Genomic DNA, 21196 nt, shown 5'->3' with positions numbered 1-21196 from the left:
ACTCCACGAAAGTATTCGGACTCGATAATATCTCATCGATTTCCTAATAAAAACTATATTTAAACTTCTCAAATACTTTTATGAGATGTCTATTTATTGTTTTAATATCTGAACATTGCCATATATTTAATTTAACAGCTTTATTTTACTGCTCGGACATATCGTTAATAACACTAAAACTGAAAAAATGTTGTAACAAAATACCTCATCAACAATATTAATTGATACATAATTATTGTTAGATACTTAGATATGAGTAACAGAAACTTAATAACAAATAAAACCATCATTAGTGAGGAAAGTGAATGCATGCTGTATAACTAAAACACTAAGGAGGAGTATTGAACTTAACATCTTAAAGAATTTTAAAGTATTCTTAAAATCTTTTGTTATTCAATTGAGGATTTTAAAAAATCTCATGAAATCCTATGTTATTTAACTAAAATTTATATAAATTCCTTTAAAATAATCCAGAATATCTTGTTATTCAATCAATAGTTTATAAAACCAACTTTAAATCTCTTGTTATTCAAAATATAAAAACTTTTTTTAGAATGCTACTTTGTAGGATTCTAGGAGATTTTTTTTTCTTTTTAGTTAAAAAATACTCCTCTCAAAATAATATCCTTTAACATAGAATTTTGAAGGATTTCGTCTAACCCAAAACAGAAAAGCTCCTTATTTTCTTCTTCTTCGTTTCCAATGTCGAGAGGACCAGGACGAGTTGAGATTATTGTCGATAAAAATGGTTCACATTTCGCCTGTAAGATCACAAGTCCATTCTCTTCTGTCTGGTTTTGATCATTCTAATTTGTTAACAACACCAAGAAACGGACCTGCTGCAGACCTGGTGATGTCGGGTGAAGTCACTTATAACCATTTTTTGTGTTCTGATTAGATTTCAAAGATTGGAAGGTAATAAAATAGAATCTCATTTCATGCTCTCGCTCGATTGTTTAATTATGTCCTGAAAGTGTGTGATTTTTTTGGTGATAATATATGTCGAACAGTTGATGTCTGAAGTGGTTCCACTGGGCGAGGAGCTAATCCCACACAGGGAAATTGCAGTCGCTTCATCATCTTGTCCCTCTGCTTCAGCAGATTTCACACAAGATTCTCAGACGACACCAATAAGAAAACTATCGAGAAACCGAGGTTTGGTTGTACAAGAAGAAACTGTTGTAGAAGATACTCCTGACATCAAGGGTGATGGAACTCGAAGGAGATGTAAGCGGAGACTCACCTCATCTTAAGGAGTATATAGAGTAGAGAGAGAGAGAGAGAGAGTTGTAACTCTTGCATCTGCTTCATTTTGTGACATTAAAGTCAATGTCTTCGTTAGCATTGTTTTGTTCATGGTAGGTTTTAGGCTTTTAGCAGTGACTTTGTCTTAACTCTTAAAAGAAGCCATTACAGCCTCTCTTTTGGCGTTACTTCTTGTTCTATCTACTCAAGAGAGACGTTTAATCTAAGTAATGTTATATATTAAAATCAAAAGCACCAAGTCTGTAAATAAAGAGACTATGTAAAATACAAAGCAAAAACCAATCTCTAATTAAGTCATAGTGCTAAAATCCCTAAGAAACAAAAGTTGCTATTGGATCCTAACACCAAACAGCATAAACCCTCCCTTTTTCTCCTCTGGTTTGGGTTCTTCATCTTCTAACTTTGAGCTAAAGACGTTTCCTGTCTTCATTTCTTCATCAGAATGCTCCTGAGCCGTCTTATTGACTTCCTCAGGAACCATGAAACCGTTGCCTGAAAAGTGATGAACATCGATCATCTTGAAGTGCTTGCTTTGGCCTTCTAATGTCTCGGCATTGCTCGATTACTTTGGCCGTGCAGCTTTTTAGCTTAATTACTCTGTTTTTGTTTTTGTTCTGGTCTAGATAGACAGTTCTTCACAAATAAGCGATTAATAAAAATCTATAGCAAAATATTTTAAAATCACACAAAGTTTACTAATAAAATCTCATAGAATCTCATAGAATCACATTTCATTCTCTAAAAAAAAATCTAAAACACAATCAAATCTCCTAAACATCTCCTAAATCTTACAAAATTCTAAAATATTAAAATCTTACAAAATTCTTAAAAAAAACAAGTTAAATACCCCCTCTAAGGTATATAATTAAGATTGATTGTTTTTTACATCTTTAGATTGACAAGATTCGATCGATAGCCAATCCCTACTACAACGCAATTTAATGGAGTCAAACTTTGGTGTGAAATTTGCAGATGTGGACCGTTAACTACATGGCTAAAGATATTAAAAAAACTTAATTCTAAAACTCAGAAATCATTAAACATCACAAATATAACAGAAAATGATTAAAAAAAGAAATGCCCTAAAAAAAGCACCAAAATAAGTTTTACGGATAACTTTAACACACAACACAAATTTCTAAAAATAGCACAATTTAATATAATTAGAATATTTAAATTTATTTTAAAAAATTTCTTTTTTAAGTCTGGATTCTCTATTTTACATGTAGGGTAAAAATTTAAGGGGGTAAAGTTTAGTAATTAGAGTTTATGATTAAATTTTGAAAGTTTAATTTTTAAATATGGTGCTATCTTTAGAATTTTAGAGATGATGTGCTAAATTTGGAAACAAAACTTGTTTTTATGCTATTTATTGTGGATAATGTAACCATTGATTTTAATTTTAACTAAGAACTCAATTTATTGTTAATATCATGAATAATATATATTTCGTTTTTTTCTGTATTGGATGTGGTGTGAAGGCAATAGAATGTCTGATAATTTTGTCTTGAAAATACTAAATGTAGTACACATTGGATGATGCAATCTATAAAGATAATTAAAAAAAACTCAAAAGACATATAAAAAAGATACAACATAATTGATAAATTTTAGGCAAATCTTTAGTTTTTTTTATGCTACAATTATTGTAAATATAAGACTTTAAATTCAAAATTACATATAGAATGCAATTGCATAAACCTTATTATTATAGTAAAAGATTATTTATCAGTAATTTGATAGTCTTTACTCTTTAATCAATCAAAAGGCAGCAATTAAAAAGAATGGGCTAAATCATTGTGAGACAATAAGAATGTGGCAAGCATAATGCTCTTTTCCCCTTATTTTTTGGATGTTGGCATATTAATTCTTTTTATTAATTAATATTATCGAACAATTTTAATATTAAAACTATGAAGATATCTTCATTTGAAATTATTTAAAACCTTTAGTTGCATACATTTTTTCAAATCTTTTAAATGTTATATTAAAGAAAATGTTAGAAAATATGACAAATGTTAATTAATTATATAAATTTTATTTTAAGCAAAATAGTAAAGAAAATATAATATAAAATATCTTAAAACTAAACTCTTAAATTTTAAAAAATGCTAAAAACACTATGTAGTATTGAACTCGCGCGGTAGCAAGAGTCACTCTCTAGATAAACATAATAGATTCCTAAAATCTTTATTTTGTTATATGAAGAGATTAGTTTTACGTAGAATACAACCTATAATACTAGTTTCTTGGAAAAAAATATATAAAAACAAGAAAGCAATAATACAAGTTATTAATGGACTAATTCAGTGCAAAAAAACTTTTTTATATATTTATTCTCACGAAAAATACAGTTCCAAATTATTCTATTTTAAGTAACTGAATTAATCACCAAAGAAAAGAAAACTGATAACTAATAATTAATTCAACAAAAAAAGAAACAGTTAAATAAAAAACTAACCGGTACGAATTTCTGTTAGAGAATTAGTGTAATCTTTATACATACTTTACTAGCGCGTGAAGACTGAAGATAATTGATAGTTTTTTTTTTTTTTTCTTTTTTTGCATTCTATAAGAGAGTCATCTGTAAGGAAATCTTCGTATAATAAATATGTAGAGAAATGCATTCAGTTTTTTTTTCCATCGAAGTTTGACTCTGACAAATCGTATTACTTTATATAGAAAGGACTAGATTATAGGTTGGAATTTGTCGATTACTAAGTATAAAATTTAAAGTTGCACAAAAAGAAAATGACTAGGATGAAATTTAAATAAGTCTATCCTATGCCAATATCTCAAACGTAATCTTAATTACTATTTTTAATTTGTAATACCGACATGCAACTGTTTACAATCTCTAATGCATATTTTCATAGTAATAATACAATATATAGTTTAGTTTTAAAAAAAGACGAGCATATCTTCTCAAAACTAGTGGATACAGTATAGCCGCATACGAATATAAATAATGTTTATTTGGAAGAATGTTTTGGATGGTCCTCGACTGAGCAGAACCTTTCTTACTGATATGGATGGCCATCAGTGTATATCTATGTTTGCATTGAAAACGTATCTCTCTATTACATTATTCACAAATTAACAAAGTAGAAGAATAGTTTTAGTTCTTACTTCTTACAACAATTGAACTCATACGGTAAAACGGTTATGGTAATAATTAAACGGTTATGTACCTATGTTAATAATTATAGTATATTGTTTACATGTTCAGTTGACCTTAATTAGTATAAATTACGATTACAAAGATTATACCGTTTGAATTAATTAAATACGATATAAAAAACTTAGTTCTTGATTTATGTTTTACTTTTTTTATTCTTTACGAGAAGTATTGGGAATTGATGCCTCTTGCCTACCGATAAGAACATACCTAATTCTTCTTTTGTAATACTGTTCACAAACATCCAATTCGCAATATTAAGCTATCTAATCAAAGCTAAATTAGAAAACTGTCCAACTTGCTAAATTATATATATTAATTGTGCAGTCTACTATTTTTTTGCTAAATATGTAAATATCATATTAATGAAAGTTAGGTTTTACAAAAAAAGTAATTCCTACACAAGAGTATCCTTGGCAAAAAAAAGTAAAAACAAGTTACAATAGAGTTAAGAAAGATTTGAGAGAATTAACAGATGCAAAGAATCATTACCTTTCGCCAATGCTTCCTAGTTAGGCCTTCTAGAGGTGATGATATTGCGAAGCTCTATATCGACGATCTTGAAAATGATAGGAGGAGCTAACCATTGTGAGTTGTGGAGGAGATTGTGCTGTAGTAAACTATTTTTTGTTATCATCAATTTTTTTTTTTAACCTATATATACTTGTAAAGTTTCAATTCTTTGAATATAAAAATAAAGTTTCCTATTTTTCAGTAAAAAAAAAAATCTAAAATCTATTATTCGATAAATTCGAAGTAATAGTTGATACTTGATTGCATTATTGAATCCTAGATAATTTACATCCAATATCAGATGTATCTCAATCTTAAATCACTTATATTTATTCACCCTTTTATATATTTCTTAATACATTTTAATTATACAAAATCTATATCCAATTAGATGTAAATGTAATTTAAATTTATATATATATATATATATATATATATATATATATATTTGACCCATATACAAAAGAATAGAGCTTTTTTTACCACATTAACCTCTCTTTATATAGTTAAATTATACAATACTAGTTTTATGTTGACAACACCATTCTTTTTGTGAAATATTTTTAGTTTAGTACTTTTTCTTCAGTATATAATTTTCGAAGAACTTTGTTAGATTTGCATCTAGCGGTATATATCTACAAGAATAAATCCTTAAATTAAACCTACATGGCTTAGCAACTTGACCACTGGGATGTGGCTAGAGTGCTTTGTCCTAGTTAAAAATTCTATTAATGCCTATGGGTTACCCTAAGATCGAAATGCTGACTTGAGAAACGAATAAATATGCATGAAGCTTTTTACGTATTCCTAAGATTTTTAAAACGTATACTTAGATTCTAAAAACGTATTCCTAAGATTTTTTACGTATACTTTTAGTATGAAGCTTTTTGCCCATCATTACAATTATTATTATTTATTTTGGAATGCCTTTTGCCCTTTTTTAATATTTATTATCAATTAGCCTATTCTTTTTGGGATTATTATAATGTGTTGTGACTTGTGTGTGAGCATCATCTTTTCTAACTTTGACTTGTTTTCAATGGTGGAAATTAAAAATGTCAACTGTTTCGAGCGTAGCTCCGATGGTAAGTGAGAGTAAGTCGACATTCAAAGGGACTTTACTGACCAACTTTCGATGGTCGTACGCCATTCACGTTCTTTCCAAAAATCACCCATCATATTTATAAATTCTCGCGACACATTGTAGTTCCTTATAATATATCTATTATGTTATTTAAAAATAGGTAAAGTTGTTGAACCATGACATGTGTGTGAAGGAACATAAAAGATATAGTGTCGTGTTTGTATTACTACCATCCATCTTCAAATTTTTGCATGATATAAATAGTTGACAATTGAAAAGGTAGAGACTTGTTGGTGGATTTAATAAATAAAACCCAAACCTATTATTTAGACTAATAATTTTATAGTTGCTTTAATAAATTATTTAATACACTAAGATAAATTTTTCTTTTTTTATGAACTTGTTTCCTTATTTGGTTTAAATTATTTCGAGTTTTCAGATTTTGTGAAAATAGTTAGGACAAAACGAATTATCCGTAGCCAAATTAAAATTTATATGTATGAACACAATATATTAATATAAAAAATACACAAATTGAGCTATGATTGGTGTTCCATTTGATATATTATATACCAAGTTAAATATAATCATAGATTGCTGGAAAAGCTAAGCAATAAATTGTAAAATCAAACCACAAACATTGACTAACATAACTAATATGGACATATTAGGATTGTGGTTTAGTTTGATATATGTTGTATATATATATAAAATTTGAATACCAAACAATGAACACATTTATCCCCTTTATAATAAAACGGAACTACACAACATTGTTTTGTAGACTATATAATTTTAATAAATTGGTTACAAATAGATTATACATTAATGATAGATTAATTGGTTATAAATAGGTTATACCGAAAATCTTAAAGAGAATATTCCAAAGAATCATATCATCTAACTTACCATATTAATTTTCTTTATTAAATTATTCATCAAATAAAATCTTTTGATATCTAACTTAACATATTAATTTGTTAATTATTATTATACTTCACCTCTCATTTTTATATATGATTTTATTTTGTGAAACAAATAAAACAAATATAAATTGCATAAATTATATATAGAATGTAATTGCATAAATCTTTTTATTATAATAAAAAATAGCTTTATTTCTGGATATACCATAAGTTGAATTTTTAAAAACAAATATAAATTGTTCAATCTATAAAATATTCAAGGTTTAGTAATATTATTCTTTAGAAATAATATCTATTGAATTAAATTTTTTACTGAGTAACGGGTCAAAATTTGAATATTTAAATTCAAATTTACAAAATATGTCTTATAATGACATTCAAGTCATGATGTAGAATATACATTGTTGAAATAACTTCACATATATAACCCAATACAACATATTAAAATTTTATTTTAAAATATAAAATATAAAAAACTTTGTAAAAAAAAATTTAACCAGTGTTATAGCACGGGTACTTATCTAGAATCATTAACAATATAAAACTTACAAAATAGTGTCTTTTTTCAAGCCATCATATTTATCATATGATTTTATTGCATAATGTTTTATCCAAAAAAACTTTTAAAAACAATCACATAAATTATACTTTATATAAAAATTACAATATAAATAAAATAAATTTCAACCCGGGTCTTAATCTAATGTAAGTCTACTTCAATATCTCGTATATCTACTTGTAGATCGTGAAATTTAAAAGGTATTTTTGTCTTTTTCATCAATTTGAATAAATATGTTCAAAAATTGTCTTAAATAAAGCGTAATGAAAAGTTTAAAAAGAAAAATTAAAATATCTATTTTCTATACAGAAAATAGGACAAGACTAATATGAATAGAAGAACACAAAGCTTTTCAATAAAATCTCATTTCATTTATTAAAACGTTGAAAAGTCTTAGGTCCTGTTCAAAAGAAATGATATTGGATTTGTTCTAGTAAACTCGGTCAGATCGTATATAGGCATTGCAAGTAACGCTTTGATTCATTCTTAGTCCTAGAACGGTTCAAAAGTCTTACAAAAGTGGTATCAAATATCTCTGGTAACAAAACACTAAGTCGTAATACCATACTTGAAGAAAAGTTATTATTATTTTGTGAAACAATTCATCCCGTTTTTTTTCGTTTTAACATGACATTTAATTATTGATCGCATACTCCCTAAAATCCTCTTTATCCCCCTAATTGGCTAGTTTCACGATTACTTGGACCGCAACACAAAAGAGAGACGTAAATATTACCATAAAAGTCGTTCGTTGTTTTTTCAGGCTAGCCATCTCTTCAAACTTCAAAATAAACATTGGAACTGTAAAGAACACCGAAAATCGAGTAGATTAACACAAAGAATCACTCAAATCCGTTGAACATTGAAGAAGTTAGGAGAAATTTAGGATTTATGTGCGGTTTTGGGTTTGAAGAAAAATGAGAGGAAGAAGATGAGTCGAAAAATCTAAAACCGCGTCCTTTTTGTGTCATGGTGTCGATCGACACCTTTAGTGGTATTAATCGATGTGACACCCCGTTTTCAGAGACTTTCGGAGAGGTTTAAAATAATTAATTTGACCACCTATATCACCAAAGTGCACTTATGTTTTCGATCAAAAGTCCTGAAAGAACTCCAGAGTTAAGCGTGCTTGAGTTGGAGTAGTCTCAGGATGGGTAACCTTTCGGAAAATGATTGTCAGAACTGTTCAAGTGAGGACAAAACACAGGGAAAGATCATCTGGTGATTTGTAGGGATGGTAACAAGTCTTTAAAGCCTCCCAGCCGTAGCAAACCGGCCGTCGGATATAGATGGGCTCAAGGGCCTAGTGAGAGGACGTGAGGCCCATTAATAAAGGTAAGTCCATGGACTGGGATTGGACATGTGACCCACTAAGAGATGGCGGTCGGGGCATTTCAGTTTGGTATTAGAGCTGAACCCAGACGCGTTTAGAGTCGAGTGGGCTGATACCGTCGGGGTTGACGGTCTTGGTGTGCAGCGAGGACGTTGCGATCTGTTAGTGAGAGGTGAATTGTGACGCCCCGCTTTTAGAGACGTGTGGAGAGGTTTAAAAGAATTGATTTGACAACCTATATCACCAAAGTGCACTTATCTTTTAGGTCAAAGATTCTGAAAGAAGTCCAGAGTTAAGCGTCCTTGAGCTGGAGTAGTCTCAGGATGGGTGACCTTCTAGGAAGTGATTGTCGGAACTGTGCGAGTGAGGACAAACCACATGGATAGATCATGTGGTGATTTGTAGGGACGGTAACAAGTCTTTAAAGTCTCCCGGAAGTAGTAATCTGGCCATCGGATATAGATGAGATCACATGCCTAATGAGAGGACGTGAGGCCTATCAAGGAAGGTAGACCCATGGACTGGGATTGGACATGGGGACCACTAAGAGGTGACGGTCGGGACGTTACAATCGACACCAACAAAATTCGGCTACTGGATCTGGTTCGGCCCACTTTGATTTGAGGACCATTTGCAATTTGCTCGAAGCCCAATCTCCCTTGTGTTCATTTATGGTCCATCACCAGTGTTGACTGACACCTTCTCTGATTGATGACTTTTTGTTTTTTGTTCTTTTTTGTTTTTAATCTTTTTATTTCTGAAACAATTAAAATTCAAAACTAAAAATTAATAAGTTAGTAAAAATAAAAATAAAATAAGAACAAGAAAAATAAAAATAAAAGTACTTAGTTCCTACCAGTGGGTTGCCTTCCACTTTCTTCCACTTTCAGCGCTATGTGTCCCTTCTTAACATCAATGATGGCAAGAGTTGTAGCCAAGAATGAGTGTCCTAAGATAAGAGGATCACTAGGCTCTTTGTCATACTCCAGCACCACAAAATCAGTGGGAATCATGAAGTCTCCAACATTAATTGGAATATCCTCTAAAACACCTTTAGTAATTCTTCGGGAACGATCAACTAAGATAAGAGATATCTTAGTCGGCTTGAAATCTGCCATCCCAAGTTTCACAGCAACAGAATGTGGCATCAAGTTGATATTAGAACCAAGATCGCAAAGAGAGTGAGGAAATCATTCTGCTGAGATAGAACAATCAAGTACGAAGCTTCCAGGATCTGGTAACTTCTCTACAATCCTACTTTGAATTACTGCACTTACTTTCTTAGAGATAACCACTTCCTGCTTCCTCTCTTTCTTTTTCTGTGGGGGCTGGGTTCAATAGAATCGCGCTGACATCCTTGGTAAGTAATGCTCCTTCCTCAGGGGTCAAACCGTTCGATATCATTCTCTTAACATAGCGCTTAATCCCAAGAGAAAACTTGACTGCATCAACCAAAGGTATCTCTATCATCACCTTATCCATCATAGCCTTGCATCTAGCTTTCTCAAGCTCCTGCTTGGACCTTCTTTGTCTAGGAAAAGGGACCTTAGGCTTATAGGCTCGTTCTAAATCAGATGGTGGAACTTGAAGAGTAACTGAAGCTATTCATGGGGAGTCGATCTACACTGATGGTGTGTCGATCAACACTGCTTTATGGTGTCGACGTGCAGGTGTCAAGCTCGCTCGATTCTTGTTCGTGGCGAACTTTTTCTTCGATAAATACTGGTGGTGTCGATCGACACTGGCTCTGCAATCCCAACGTCTTCATCATGTCCGTCTCTTACCGATATTGCATTGCAAGCATGTTTGGGGTTTGACTCAGTTCTTCCTGGAAGAAATCCTTCTTGTTGTCTCAAAGAGTGCGTAAACTGATTCTCCAGCTTCTTGACATGAATGTTCAATGCATCAAATTTTCCGGTCAGCTCAGTATAGACATAATCAATCTTCCCATAGAAATCCACGGTTAACTTCTGTTAACCATCCAAAATCTATCCAAGCATTGATTCCATCTTGCTCTCTGAATTGGGTGGAGGGATGGGTTGGTAAGAAGAAGAACCATAGTTCCTAGTGAAGTTGTTATTCAGATTTCCTGTAAAGAAATTCTTCGGACCAAATCTTTGATTTTGATACCCATTGAAGTAGTTCACATCCTCTCCATTCTTTGGCTCTGGCTCACAAGTCTCAACTTCAGCAGCAAAGTGGACTGGTTTCTTACCCACTAGGAGATTGTGCATTGTATCTAGCTTAGCATTCACCTTAGCTAGCTGATTTGAATCATAGCTTCCATGTAACCGCTTCCTCTCATAATCTGCAGGTTTAGTTCTGTTGCTGGTAGCTAGATTCTCAATCGAATTCTCAGCCTCATCTGGAAACCTTGTTTTAAAATTCCCATGACTAGCAGCATCCAAAGCTAATTGATATTCCCAGTCACATCCTCTGAAGAAAATACTCAATAATTGTACCCTTGAGAAGCCATGATGCGGAAAGTCTCTCTGATAAGTCTTGAATCTAATCCAAGCTGCCTTGAAAGGTTCATCTGGTCTTTGCTTAGAGGATGATAGGTTGACTCTTAGCTCATCAGACATTGCATCATCATAAAAGTAGTTGAGGAAAGCCACCTTGATTTCTTGCCAAGTTGTCAAAGATCCGGATTTCAACTGCTTTAACCATTGAGATGGTTCTCCTGCAAGTGAGTATGGGAATAACTTGCAGTAGATGTAGTCTTCAGTAACCCCATTAGCCTTGATAATAGTGACAAGATCCTCAAAGTGCTCAATATGGTCCATAGGCTTCTCATATGGCAGGTTTGAGAAAGGTATGTGCCCAACTAATGTGAAGTATGCAGGCTTCAGCTCATAATCATTCCTTGGAAATGGAAGAGGAACAATGGCAGAACGGTTCTCATAAACCAAATCAGCTATGTTGTAGTCTGCAATAATCAGCTATGTTGTGTTCATGTCGTCGAGCTTTTTGCTGATCGTTAGCATGTTTGGCAGCTCCATGTTCACCCACTGGAAGTGGGTGTCGAGCGACACCCTGGTGGTGTCGATGGACACCATCGGCGTTTTCATAAGCAACCACGATTTCAGCGATCACGTTGCCTTATGCAATGTAAAATAAATCAGTTCTCACAGCAAATATTATCTAAGTTTAAAATCCGAAAATCCAAATATCTTTGTAGAATTCAAGTTAAAAACCAGCTTTGAAAACAAGTTTAGATTGTTCACAAAATTACTAAATCAAATCCTTTTGCAAAAAGTAACTTTGCTCATCAAAGGTTTTATCAGGAAAATCAATTATAATATCATATCAATTTATTTTCCCAAGTTATTAATTCTAGGTGATCAATCAAGAGTTAATATGAAAAACAACAAAAGATGAAGATCACATAAGAATAATAATCTCAATAAATCAACAGATCTAATATACCATAAAAACTCCATCAAACCCCTGAACCTAACAAGAGATCTACTCAGACATGGTGAAAGAAACAATCATCATGAATAAAATAGATGTCATAACAGAATTCAAAAGAGAAAAACAAAGGATTTTAGAAGCTTCTCTTAACAGGGCTGAGTTCTTGGTTGTCCCTCCAAAATTTCTCCAAAAATCTTTCTCTCTCAAAAGTTGCAGGGAAAATAAAGCATAATAGTTTCTAAGACTTAAAAAATCATATATATGTCCTAAAACACGTTGGGAACTAATGTTGCAATTAAGGAAGACTGCGAGGCAACTTTGTAAATCTTCAAAACTTGAGTTCTTCATTTGCCTAAAAGGTGTCGAGCAACACCAATAGTGGTGTCGATCGACACCATCATCATAGATTTTCTCCAAGTTGATTTCATTCGGTCTCAATGCTCCAAAATGTTTCAAATTGTTTCATTTTGCTCCACTCGTGCCAAAATCCTAGAAAACCTGTAAAGACTCACAAAGACCTAAAAACACATCAAAAGACTCTAAAACACTCCTTATATCATGGTTAAAAACCGTAAAAACCATGATATATCATATTAGATGTCAGATGATGTTACTTTTGGACTTGATATTTCAATATTTAGAAGAAAACAAATTGACAAATAAATTATAATACTATAAGTGGATTCACTTATACCAACAACATCGATTCAAATTTATGATTAATGATCTCAACTGTTATATTTTGCATATTTAAAAATTAAAAAGGGACAAAAAAGTTTAGTTATTTTATGACATATATATAGTATAGAGAAATTGTTAGAAATATTCTTTTGTAGATACCTTTTTAAAAAATACTCATCTTTGATCCTTTTCATTTTTATCATCTTTTACATAATTACAATATGTTAGATTAATTTTTAGAAGATTTTTTTTGTTCGATTTCTTTATTTTACATTTAGGGTATAGTTTTAAGGGGGTAGGATTTAGTATTTGGAGTTTAGAGTTTATAATTTAGTCATTTTATATATAAAATTATCAAAAATGAACAACAAAAGATGGTATTTTTGCAAAAAAAATATAAAAAGATGTTTTTTGAAAATGTCCCTAAAGTATATTACTACAACATTATAATTTACAACACAAATAAATTTACATAAAGATTTTTTAAAAGTATTATCTTATTATTTTTTTTTACTTTTACACAGTCCAACTCGGAACTAAAATATTTATTATTTTATAATGTTTATAGTTTGTTGCCAGTATTAATTTATAATAATTTTACTGTATATACTTAAATGTGATATTAAAGTTGAGGACAAAATTATGTTTTTCGGTCAAAAACGCAAAACACAAACCTATATTTTCCCGCTAAAACTGCAAAATCTAATTTTTCAGCCAAAATTATGTTTTCCCTTCAAAAACGCAAAGACAAAAAATTACGTTCTCCCGCTAAAAACGCAAATTATATTTTCCAGCGAAAACCGCAAAATTATATTTTCCAGCGAAAACCGCAAAATCTCTTTGTCCTGTCAAACCACAAATATTGTGTTTTCTTTCAAAACCCCAAAATCTTATTTTCCCGCTAAAACAAAATAATTTTCTTTTCAAATATTTATTAGATGTTTTTTTAAAAATTTAATATGAAAGTTATCTAGCTAAAAACATAATTAAAACCACTAAAACATGACAACAGAAAATAGACGACTTTTGTCATTTTATATATATTATATCTAGATACAAATATCAAATTATAAAACAAACAAAATTGTATCCAAATACTATTCCTGACGCATGAATCAAAAATACAAACAAATATTATTTAGATGCTACGTCCAGATACTACGTCCTAATTCTTGTTTACCAAAAGGACCATAGTTAGTTGCAGAGATGAGTTGGTGTCGCTTAGAAATAATTGATCACAAAATTATGATTTTATTTCCAATTTTATGTCACATTTTGATCATCATATCTCAACATCAATATATATAGATAATTTAAAGCATATGAGCTTTAACTTCCCGACATGAAATCTGGTGAGATTTAATTTGCATAGTAATTACATCTATGTTAAACAGGAATGACAACAACAACAAAAACTTAACGAATTTAAGGAGCAACTAGCTAATAACCCGCACATAGTGTGGTATAAAATAATTATTAAATGTTTTTACTGTAATTTTTATTTAGAAAATCTATTATATTTATCGGTAATTGAAATCTAAAATTCGATTGTGTAGTATATATATATATATATATATTAAGAAAAAAATATTTTAATTTTTGTATAATAATTAAAATTTAACTCGTGAGAATTATTATAATATCAATCTTATATTATCACTATATTAGGACTCGCCCGATGTGCGGGTTTAGAGTTTTTAAAATAAAATTAAATTTAACAAAGAATATAAAGTACATATTTTTAGTAAGTAAAAACTATATATAAAAGTAAATAGATACACCGAGGTGTCCAATGTGATATTTTGTGTAAAAAGTGCAACTATGCGGAGACTATTAATCATGTTTTATTTGAATGTCCTCGTCAGAGGGTTTTCCATATGAGTCGGTGTACTCAAATTTGGATTTTGTTTTCTTGAGGGGTGCCTCTCAACAGGGTGATCTTGACCACCTTCTTCAATTACCATAGATTTTATGGGCAATTTGGAAGCCCATAAATAAAAGAGTTTTTCTAAGGTTTAAAGATTGAGGCAAATGATATAATTGCTCAGGCTTTATGCGATAAGTTAGTCTGAGAAGAGGCCTTCTCTTTTACGGCGGTCATGTCAGCTCTATCTCCATCTTCGGATGTCCAGGTTTCTTCACCTGGTTGTTAGATTGATAGTTCTTGGAAAGCAACCAATGTGCATTCAAGATTGGGTTGGTTGTGTTGCGTTGGTGAGGAGCGAACCTTGTTGTTGGGGGCAAAGTGTCTAAGACGGAGCCCCTCCCCCTAAATTCGGAGTTAGAAGCGTTGTCGTAGGTCATGGAGCGGATACGTGCTGCAGGGATCAATTGTCAATATTTCGAGACTGATTGTGTTGAGTTACTCACTATGGTGCAGTCCCCTGAAAATTGGCCGTTCTTCTCTAACATGCTCGATGATTTTAACTCGCTGGAGTCCTTCCCACTATTCTCCATCTCTTGGATCCCGCGTGCGTCAAATACTAAGGTAGATTGTCTTGTCTGTGCTTCGTGTTCTCTTATCTAAAGTTTCTTTTGTAAACCCTTTCCCTCCACCTTGGATAACTAACAGAGGAATTACTTTTAGTTTATTGTTTGGTTGAAAAAAAAGTAAATAGATACATTTTTAGTTAAAGAAAATAGTTGTAGATGAGTTCAAAGTCAAAATAAAATTAAATTTAACAAAGAATATATATATATAATTCTTTTTGTAAGTAAAAATAATATATAAAAGTAAAGAGATAAACTTTTAGTTATAGAAAACAGTTGTTGTTTTTTGCTATAATACACTAATGTATATTCATTTATAAATCTACTATCTACATTAACACTAAAAGTGTATTTGTACACACAAATATATTTTACTGTTAAAATATACTCTTAGTCTTTATTACTACCAAAAAATTATCTTTATAAACACATTAAATAACCTATTATATGTTTCTTCATTTTAACATTTTTACAGTTACAAAACCGCAACAAATTTTTTGTTTTACATTTGGAAGTTTACAAAGTTTTTTTTCTTTAAAATATTTACAAGGAAATTAAGTTTTATTTTCTCTATTTTACTTTTATATAAAACATGTTTATGGTAATTTTTGAATTTTTGACATTTTTATTTTTTTATTTTTTTAATAAATTTAGAATTGACATGTGTCAACATCTGAATGATACAATTGACACGTGTAACGATTTTGTTAATGAGTACTTTTGGCATCAAATTTTATATAATAAGATATCATATGAACAAAGAGTTTTTAAAATTAATATTAAAGATTTTATGAAAATGTAATTAAAGGATATAATTAAGTTAGAAAGAGAATATAAGAATTTAATTTTGGGTGTTAATTGTATTTTTGGAAAAATATAAATATTATTAAAAACTGATGACAAATCAGTATTTTATATGAAAAATGTTTCTTTTTTAATATATAAGGGATAATCAACCATACAGACCCTATAAAATGACTAGTTGAATCTCCAAAAAACTTATTCTAATAATTTTAACAAATCATTTTGATTATGCTATTTTGGCGACTTGAGCATAAAATTCACAATAACTTGGAAAATCTATTAAGTTTGGAGGAACTTGACCTTTATTATTTTGGTAAATCCTTTGATTATTCTAAGTTTTCAGGTATAGTGATTATGCTAAATTTTCATATCTATCACCATAATAATATTTTTTAGATCATCCGATCCCCTGAAAATGGGATTTATGATTTTCTTTTCTTTGATTTCTTGACCATAACAATTCATATATGTTTCAAATAAAGTATGTTTTCTCCAATAATTTCATATTTGATAAATCATACTTCGATTTCAAGTTAAGAGATGGTAAAGTTTCCTCTCTTTCTTTTTTAAAGAAAAAAAAATTCATTATGTATGGAGAAAACAACAAGAGAGGAAATGGTAGAAGGAAAAAAATCCAAAAGTATCCAAAATGTATTAATGAATTAAAAAAAGCTACACAATCTGTAATAATATAATACCTTTCAAAATTACATTAGTTTACTCAAATATAGTTTAAAACTTTGAAATAAAAATAAGGATATAAATATTTTCTTATAATTTAGAATTAAATGTTAATGTTTTAAAAGGTCAAAGATAACATTTATGTGGATGTTTTAGCTTTTATGGAGTTTGTACGATTTGAGATTAAAATATTAAAATAAAGGGTTTATAGACAAAAAAAAAAAAATAAAAGTTTTATTTGAACATATAAACTTTTTTTTCATAAAAACTAAAGTATTTTTCCTAGTCCTCACAAAGCAAATATAGCTTCAGAAAAAAAAAAAAAAAAAAAAAAGGCACATGTGGCGGTTTCCTTAGCTTCTTCCTTGTACAAGTTGGGATGTCTCTGTCTTCCACGGAGCTTATAAATTACTGGAAATAGCGAAGCTTGGGTTAGTAGTTATTATTATTATGATGGTGCATTTATAATCGCACGACTCCATACATCATCTCTTTATGCTTCACTCTCTTCTCTTCCAATCACAGAATCTTGGATCCTCCGCAGAAAAAAACATCCGTCTCTTGTGACCGTTGATTTTGTTTGGAAAAATAAAAGAGAAAAAAATCTCCCTAAAAAATCGTTGATTCCTTTCATTTCACTTCTGGTCTAAAAGATTTCAAGATCTAAACCAGATCAAGCAAAAAAAAAAAAAAAAAAAAACAGCTAAAACCTTTTTTGAAACCGTTGTCGGTAAATTAAATTTTTGGATTTTTATTGGGAATTAGTTTTGGGGTTTCTTGTGAAGAAGAAGAAGAAGAGGAAGAAGTCGTAGAAGATGGTCGTCAAGAATGTTCAAGATTTGGATGTTCTTCCAAGAAATAGCTCCGATTTATTCGATGATGATGGTCGTCCCAAGCGAACCGGTACCATTTTTTCTTTTCTTCGAAGTTTTGTTTTTAATAGAGCTAAGTAAAAGCTGTTACCAGAATTACCGGATTTATGTTTTCTTAGAAAAATAGTTTTCTCAAAAAAAGTAGTCTGTCCAAACTTTTTTTTTTATAACCGAAACCCAAACCTCGTAAAGTTTGGGTTCGGGATTTCAATCGAAACTAGAGTCTGTTAAACTTTTTTTAAAAATATACAGTGACTAAACCAAAAAGACTTAAACCATGGTTCTTTACTCCTTAACTTCATTATGAGTCTTTTAAGTCTTTTAACAATAAGAAAGTTTTTGCAAACCTTTTTTCTTTTGGACTTGGTGACTTTTGATGAACCATACCATCATAGGTTTTAAAACGGGGTAGCTTTTGTGGACTTTTGCCAAATCCCGCACTGGAATTGTGAAATAACATGATTTGTGTGTGTGGAGTACAAAACAGACCCATGAGAGTTGACTTTTTTTTTTTTTTTTTTTTCTCTAAAGTTCGGTTGGGGAAATTGATGGTGATTTGGTTGTGATTGGAATCTAGGGACGGTGTGGACAGCTAGTGCACACATAATAACAGCCGTAATAGGGTCAGGAGTGTTGTCTTTAGCATGGGCTGTTGCTCAGATCGGTTGGGTTGGTGGTCCAGTGACTATGTTACTCTTCTCTCTCGTCACTTATTACACATCTATCCTCCTATGTTCTTGTTACCGCTCTGGTGACTCTGTTACGGGAAAAAGAAACTATACTTACATGGACGCTATTCAGTCCAACCTTGGTAACCAAAAACAAAATCATTTTGTTGTCTGTTTTTTTAATGGTTGGATTCATTAAAAGCTGAGTCTTGTATCATTTTTTTTTCAGGTGGCATTAAGATGAAAATATGTGGAATTGTGCAATATCTTAATCTCTTTGGTACTGCAATTGGATACACTATTGCAGCAGCTATAAGTATGATGTAAGTTACAACTTTGTTTTCACAACTCTTTTTTTTATTCTCCACACTCGTCCAAAAAGTAGATGCGTGTCTCACTTTGCTGTTCAATATAGTCCATACAAGTCATTTTTAAGTTTGGTTCACACTCAATAATGCTGTCTCAAAGTCAATGTAGTTTTATTAAATCAATTAAAGGACGGCTCAAAAACGCTGTCAAGGTTTCAGATTCTGTCCTATTGCTTCTTGGTTCAATTATTGTTTGACCTGTACTAATTAATTACGGTTTGAATAAATAAAACAGAGCGATTCAACGGACGAGTTGCCAACAGACTAATGGGGAAGATGCTCCATGTCCCGTCAATGGCAATCCCTACATGATTGCATTCGGTGTTTCACAAATCATATTTTCTCAGATTCCGGATATTGATCAGTTATGGTGGCTGTCCATTGTCGCGACAGTCATGTCTTTCGGTTACTCGACCATCGGGCTTGGCCTCGGTATCTCCAAAGTGGTAGAGAACAAAGAAGTGAAGGGTACTCTTACTGGAGTTAGCATTGGGACAGTGACACCGGAACAGAAAGTTTGGAGAACCTTTCAGTCTCTTGGAAACATTGCTTTCGCCTACTCTTACTCGATGATTCTCATCGAAATCCAGGTACGTTCTACTCCAGTCTATGTATGTATCTATGAGAGTTTGTTTCAAGAATGCATGATTTAACAAAGACGATTTGATGATGGTGCAGGACACGGTTAAATCACCGCCTTCAGAAGAAAACACGATGAAAAAAGCGACAATAATAAGTGTGGCAGTGACGACACTCTTCTACATGCTCTGTGGCTGTGTAGGGTATGCAGCATTCGGGGACTCCGCGCCCGGAAATCTCCTCGCTACTGGAGGGTTTAGAAACCCGTTTTGGTTGCTTGACATAGCCAATATAGCCATAGTGGTCCATCTAGTCGGTGCTTACCAAGTTTATTGCCAACCACTCTTTTCGTTTATCGAAAAGGAAGCTTCCAGGAGGTATCCAGAGAGTAGTTTCATCACAAACGAGATAAAGATCCATCTTATTCCAGGGAAGCCCTTCAATTTGAATCTATTCAGGCTCGTGTGGAGGACGATCTTCGTTATGACTACAACGTTAATCGCAATGCTAATGCCTTTCTTTAACGATGTACTCGGTCTCTTGGGGGCCGTTGGTTTTTGGCCTTTAACGGTTTATTTCCCTGTGGAAATGTACATTGCACAGAAAAATGTTCACAGATGGGGCACAAGGTGGGTTTGTCTAAAAGTCTTGAGTTTGGCCTGTCTTGTCGTCTCTGTAGCCGCGGCTGCAGGATCAGTAGTTGGCATTGTCAGTGATCTCAAGGTCTACAAGCCTTTCCATACGGATTTCTGAGATCTTAAGTGAAAATAAACTCCTGCTGAAAGGATTAAGATTAGAATTGAATGTTTTAATGTTATCTTTGTATTACTTAAATTAACTTTGTACAAGTGTTCAATACCAAATCGTGTTTCTGCTGCGGAGAATTCTTACAACACGTAATCAGACTATGTTTGTACATTAGAAAAAAAGAAGACGAGAGTGAGAAATTGATTTCTGAGATCTTGTTAGTGATATAATTGAACTACCAAGAATTAAAAGAAACCATACAAATAAGATTATTAATGAAACGATAATTCAATATCATGAAACTGCAAATCCCAAACGGTATTTAAATAAGAGAAATCTAACAATTGTGCTATGCACATTAACAATTTTCCGAGTAATGCCATTTTCGGGAATTCATTTTTCCACTTGCCATTGATGTGAATGAGAAAGACAAATTCACCTTTGCTTGGTTTGTAGATGGAAACATATTGAAATTAAAAGGAACAAGACTTGACACGCAGATGGACACCATAGTCTCTCCAGCGGTGCTCCGGGGAAACCATAGTCACTCCAATGGATCAACAACCTACTCTGAAGACCTTCCTCCAAATATTCTTCGACCGTGTGGACCGTCTATTCTGCCTGACGCACAACGCAAGGTCCCTGCTTCTGAAGTTCTCCCTGCCGCCGAATCTAGGTACGGACGTGGACCATCTCCATCTCTATTTTCGTCCCTCCTCTTTCAACACAAAATAAATTGATTATTTTGGGCTTTCTTAGACTTGAATTAGGTTCGAAGTGGGCTGAACTTGATAAGCATTATCCCCAGTAGAATTTCTCATGCTCTTTTTGGTCACAAACTCTTGAATTAACCCATTAAGTGCATCCTTGATCTTTTATCTCTTTAACTTCTTGATCCAATTTTGCTGATGAGAAACAACATGGGCTGTATCATTTCTTCACCTTAGGCTTAGTGGAAACTACACCTGGTTGCCATACATAATTCTGGAATCTCCTAAACCAATTAGACCTAAAACTCTTCAAGTAAAGA

General features: G+C 31.8%; 1 protein-coding gene across 2 annotated transcripts; it reads left to right on the top strand.

Moving 5' to 3' along the window:
- The first annotated feature begins 17178 nt into the window (after nucleotides 1-17178).
- Nucleotides 17179-20295, top strand: LOC104742157 (amino acid permease 5). Of its 2 annotated transcripts, none has more exons than XM_087484691.1 (5): nucleotides 17179-17835; nucleotides 18382-18615; nucleotides 18702-18795; nucleotides 19076-19430; nucleotides 19519-20295. In XM_087484691.1, the coding sequence occupies exons 1-5, from the start codon at nucleotides 17748-17750 to the stop codon at nucleotides 20170-20172; spliced, it is 1425 nt and encodes a 474-aa protein (XP_087340817.1). In that variant the 5' UTR covers nucleotides 17179-17747; the 3' UTR covers nucleotides 20173-20295. The 2 variants fall into 2 exon arrangements, with proteins under 2 accessions (XP_087340817.1, XP_087340818.1); XM_087484692.1 differs by having other exon boundaries at nucleotides 17327-17835; nucleotides 18336-18615.
- Nucleotides 20296-21196: the final 901 nt, after the last annotated feature.

This window comes from Camelina sativa, chromosome 14 (assembly GCF_030686135.1).
Source record: "Camelina sativa cultivar CO46 ecotype springtype chromosome 14, ASM3068613v1".
Taxonomy (NCBI): Eukaryota; Viridiplantae; Streptophyta; class Magnoliopsida; order Brassicales; family Brassicaceae; genus Camelina; species Camelina sativa.
Note: the sequence above shows the minus strand (reverse complement) of the source record. Positions and strands in the feature narration are given on the sequence as shown.

Bases quoted from the DNA above. Each gene is read 5' to 3' on its own strand.
- LOC104742157 (XM_087484691.1), top strand. From the start codon at position 17,748: ATGGTCGTCAAGAATGTTCAAGATTTGGATGTTCTTCCAAGAAATAGC. The intron at 17,836-18,381 runs GTACCATTTTTT...ATTGGAATCTAG, and splicing joins TGGTCGTCCCAAGCGAACCG to GGACGGTGTGGACAGCTAGT. The intron at 18,796-19,075 runs GTAAGTTACAAC...TAAATAAAACAG, and splicing joins GCAGCAGCTATAAGTATGAT to AGCGATTCAACGGACGAGTT.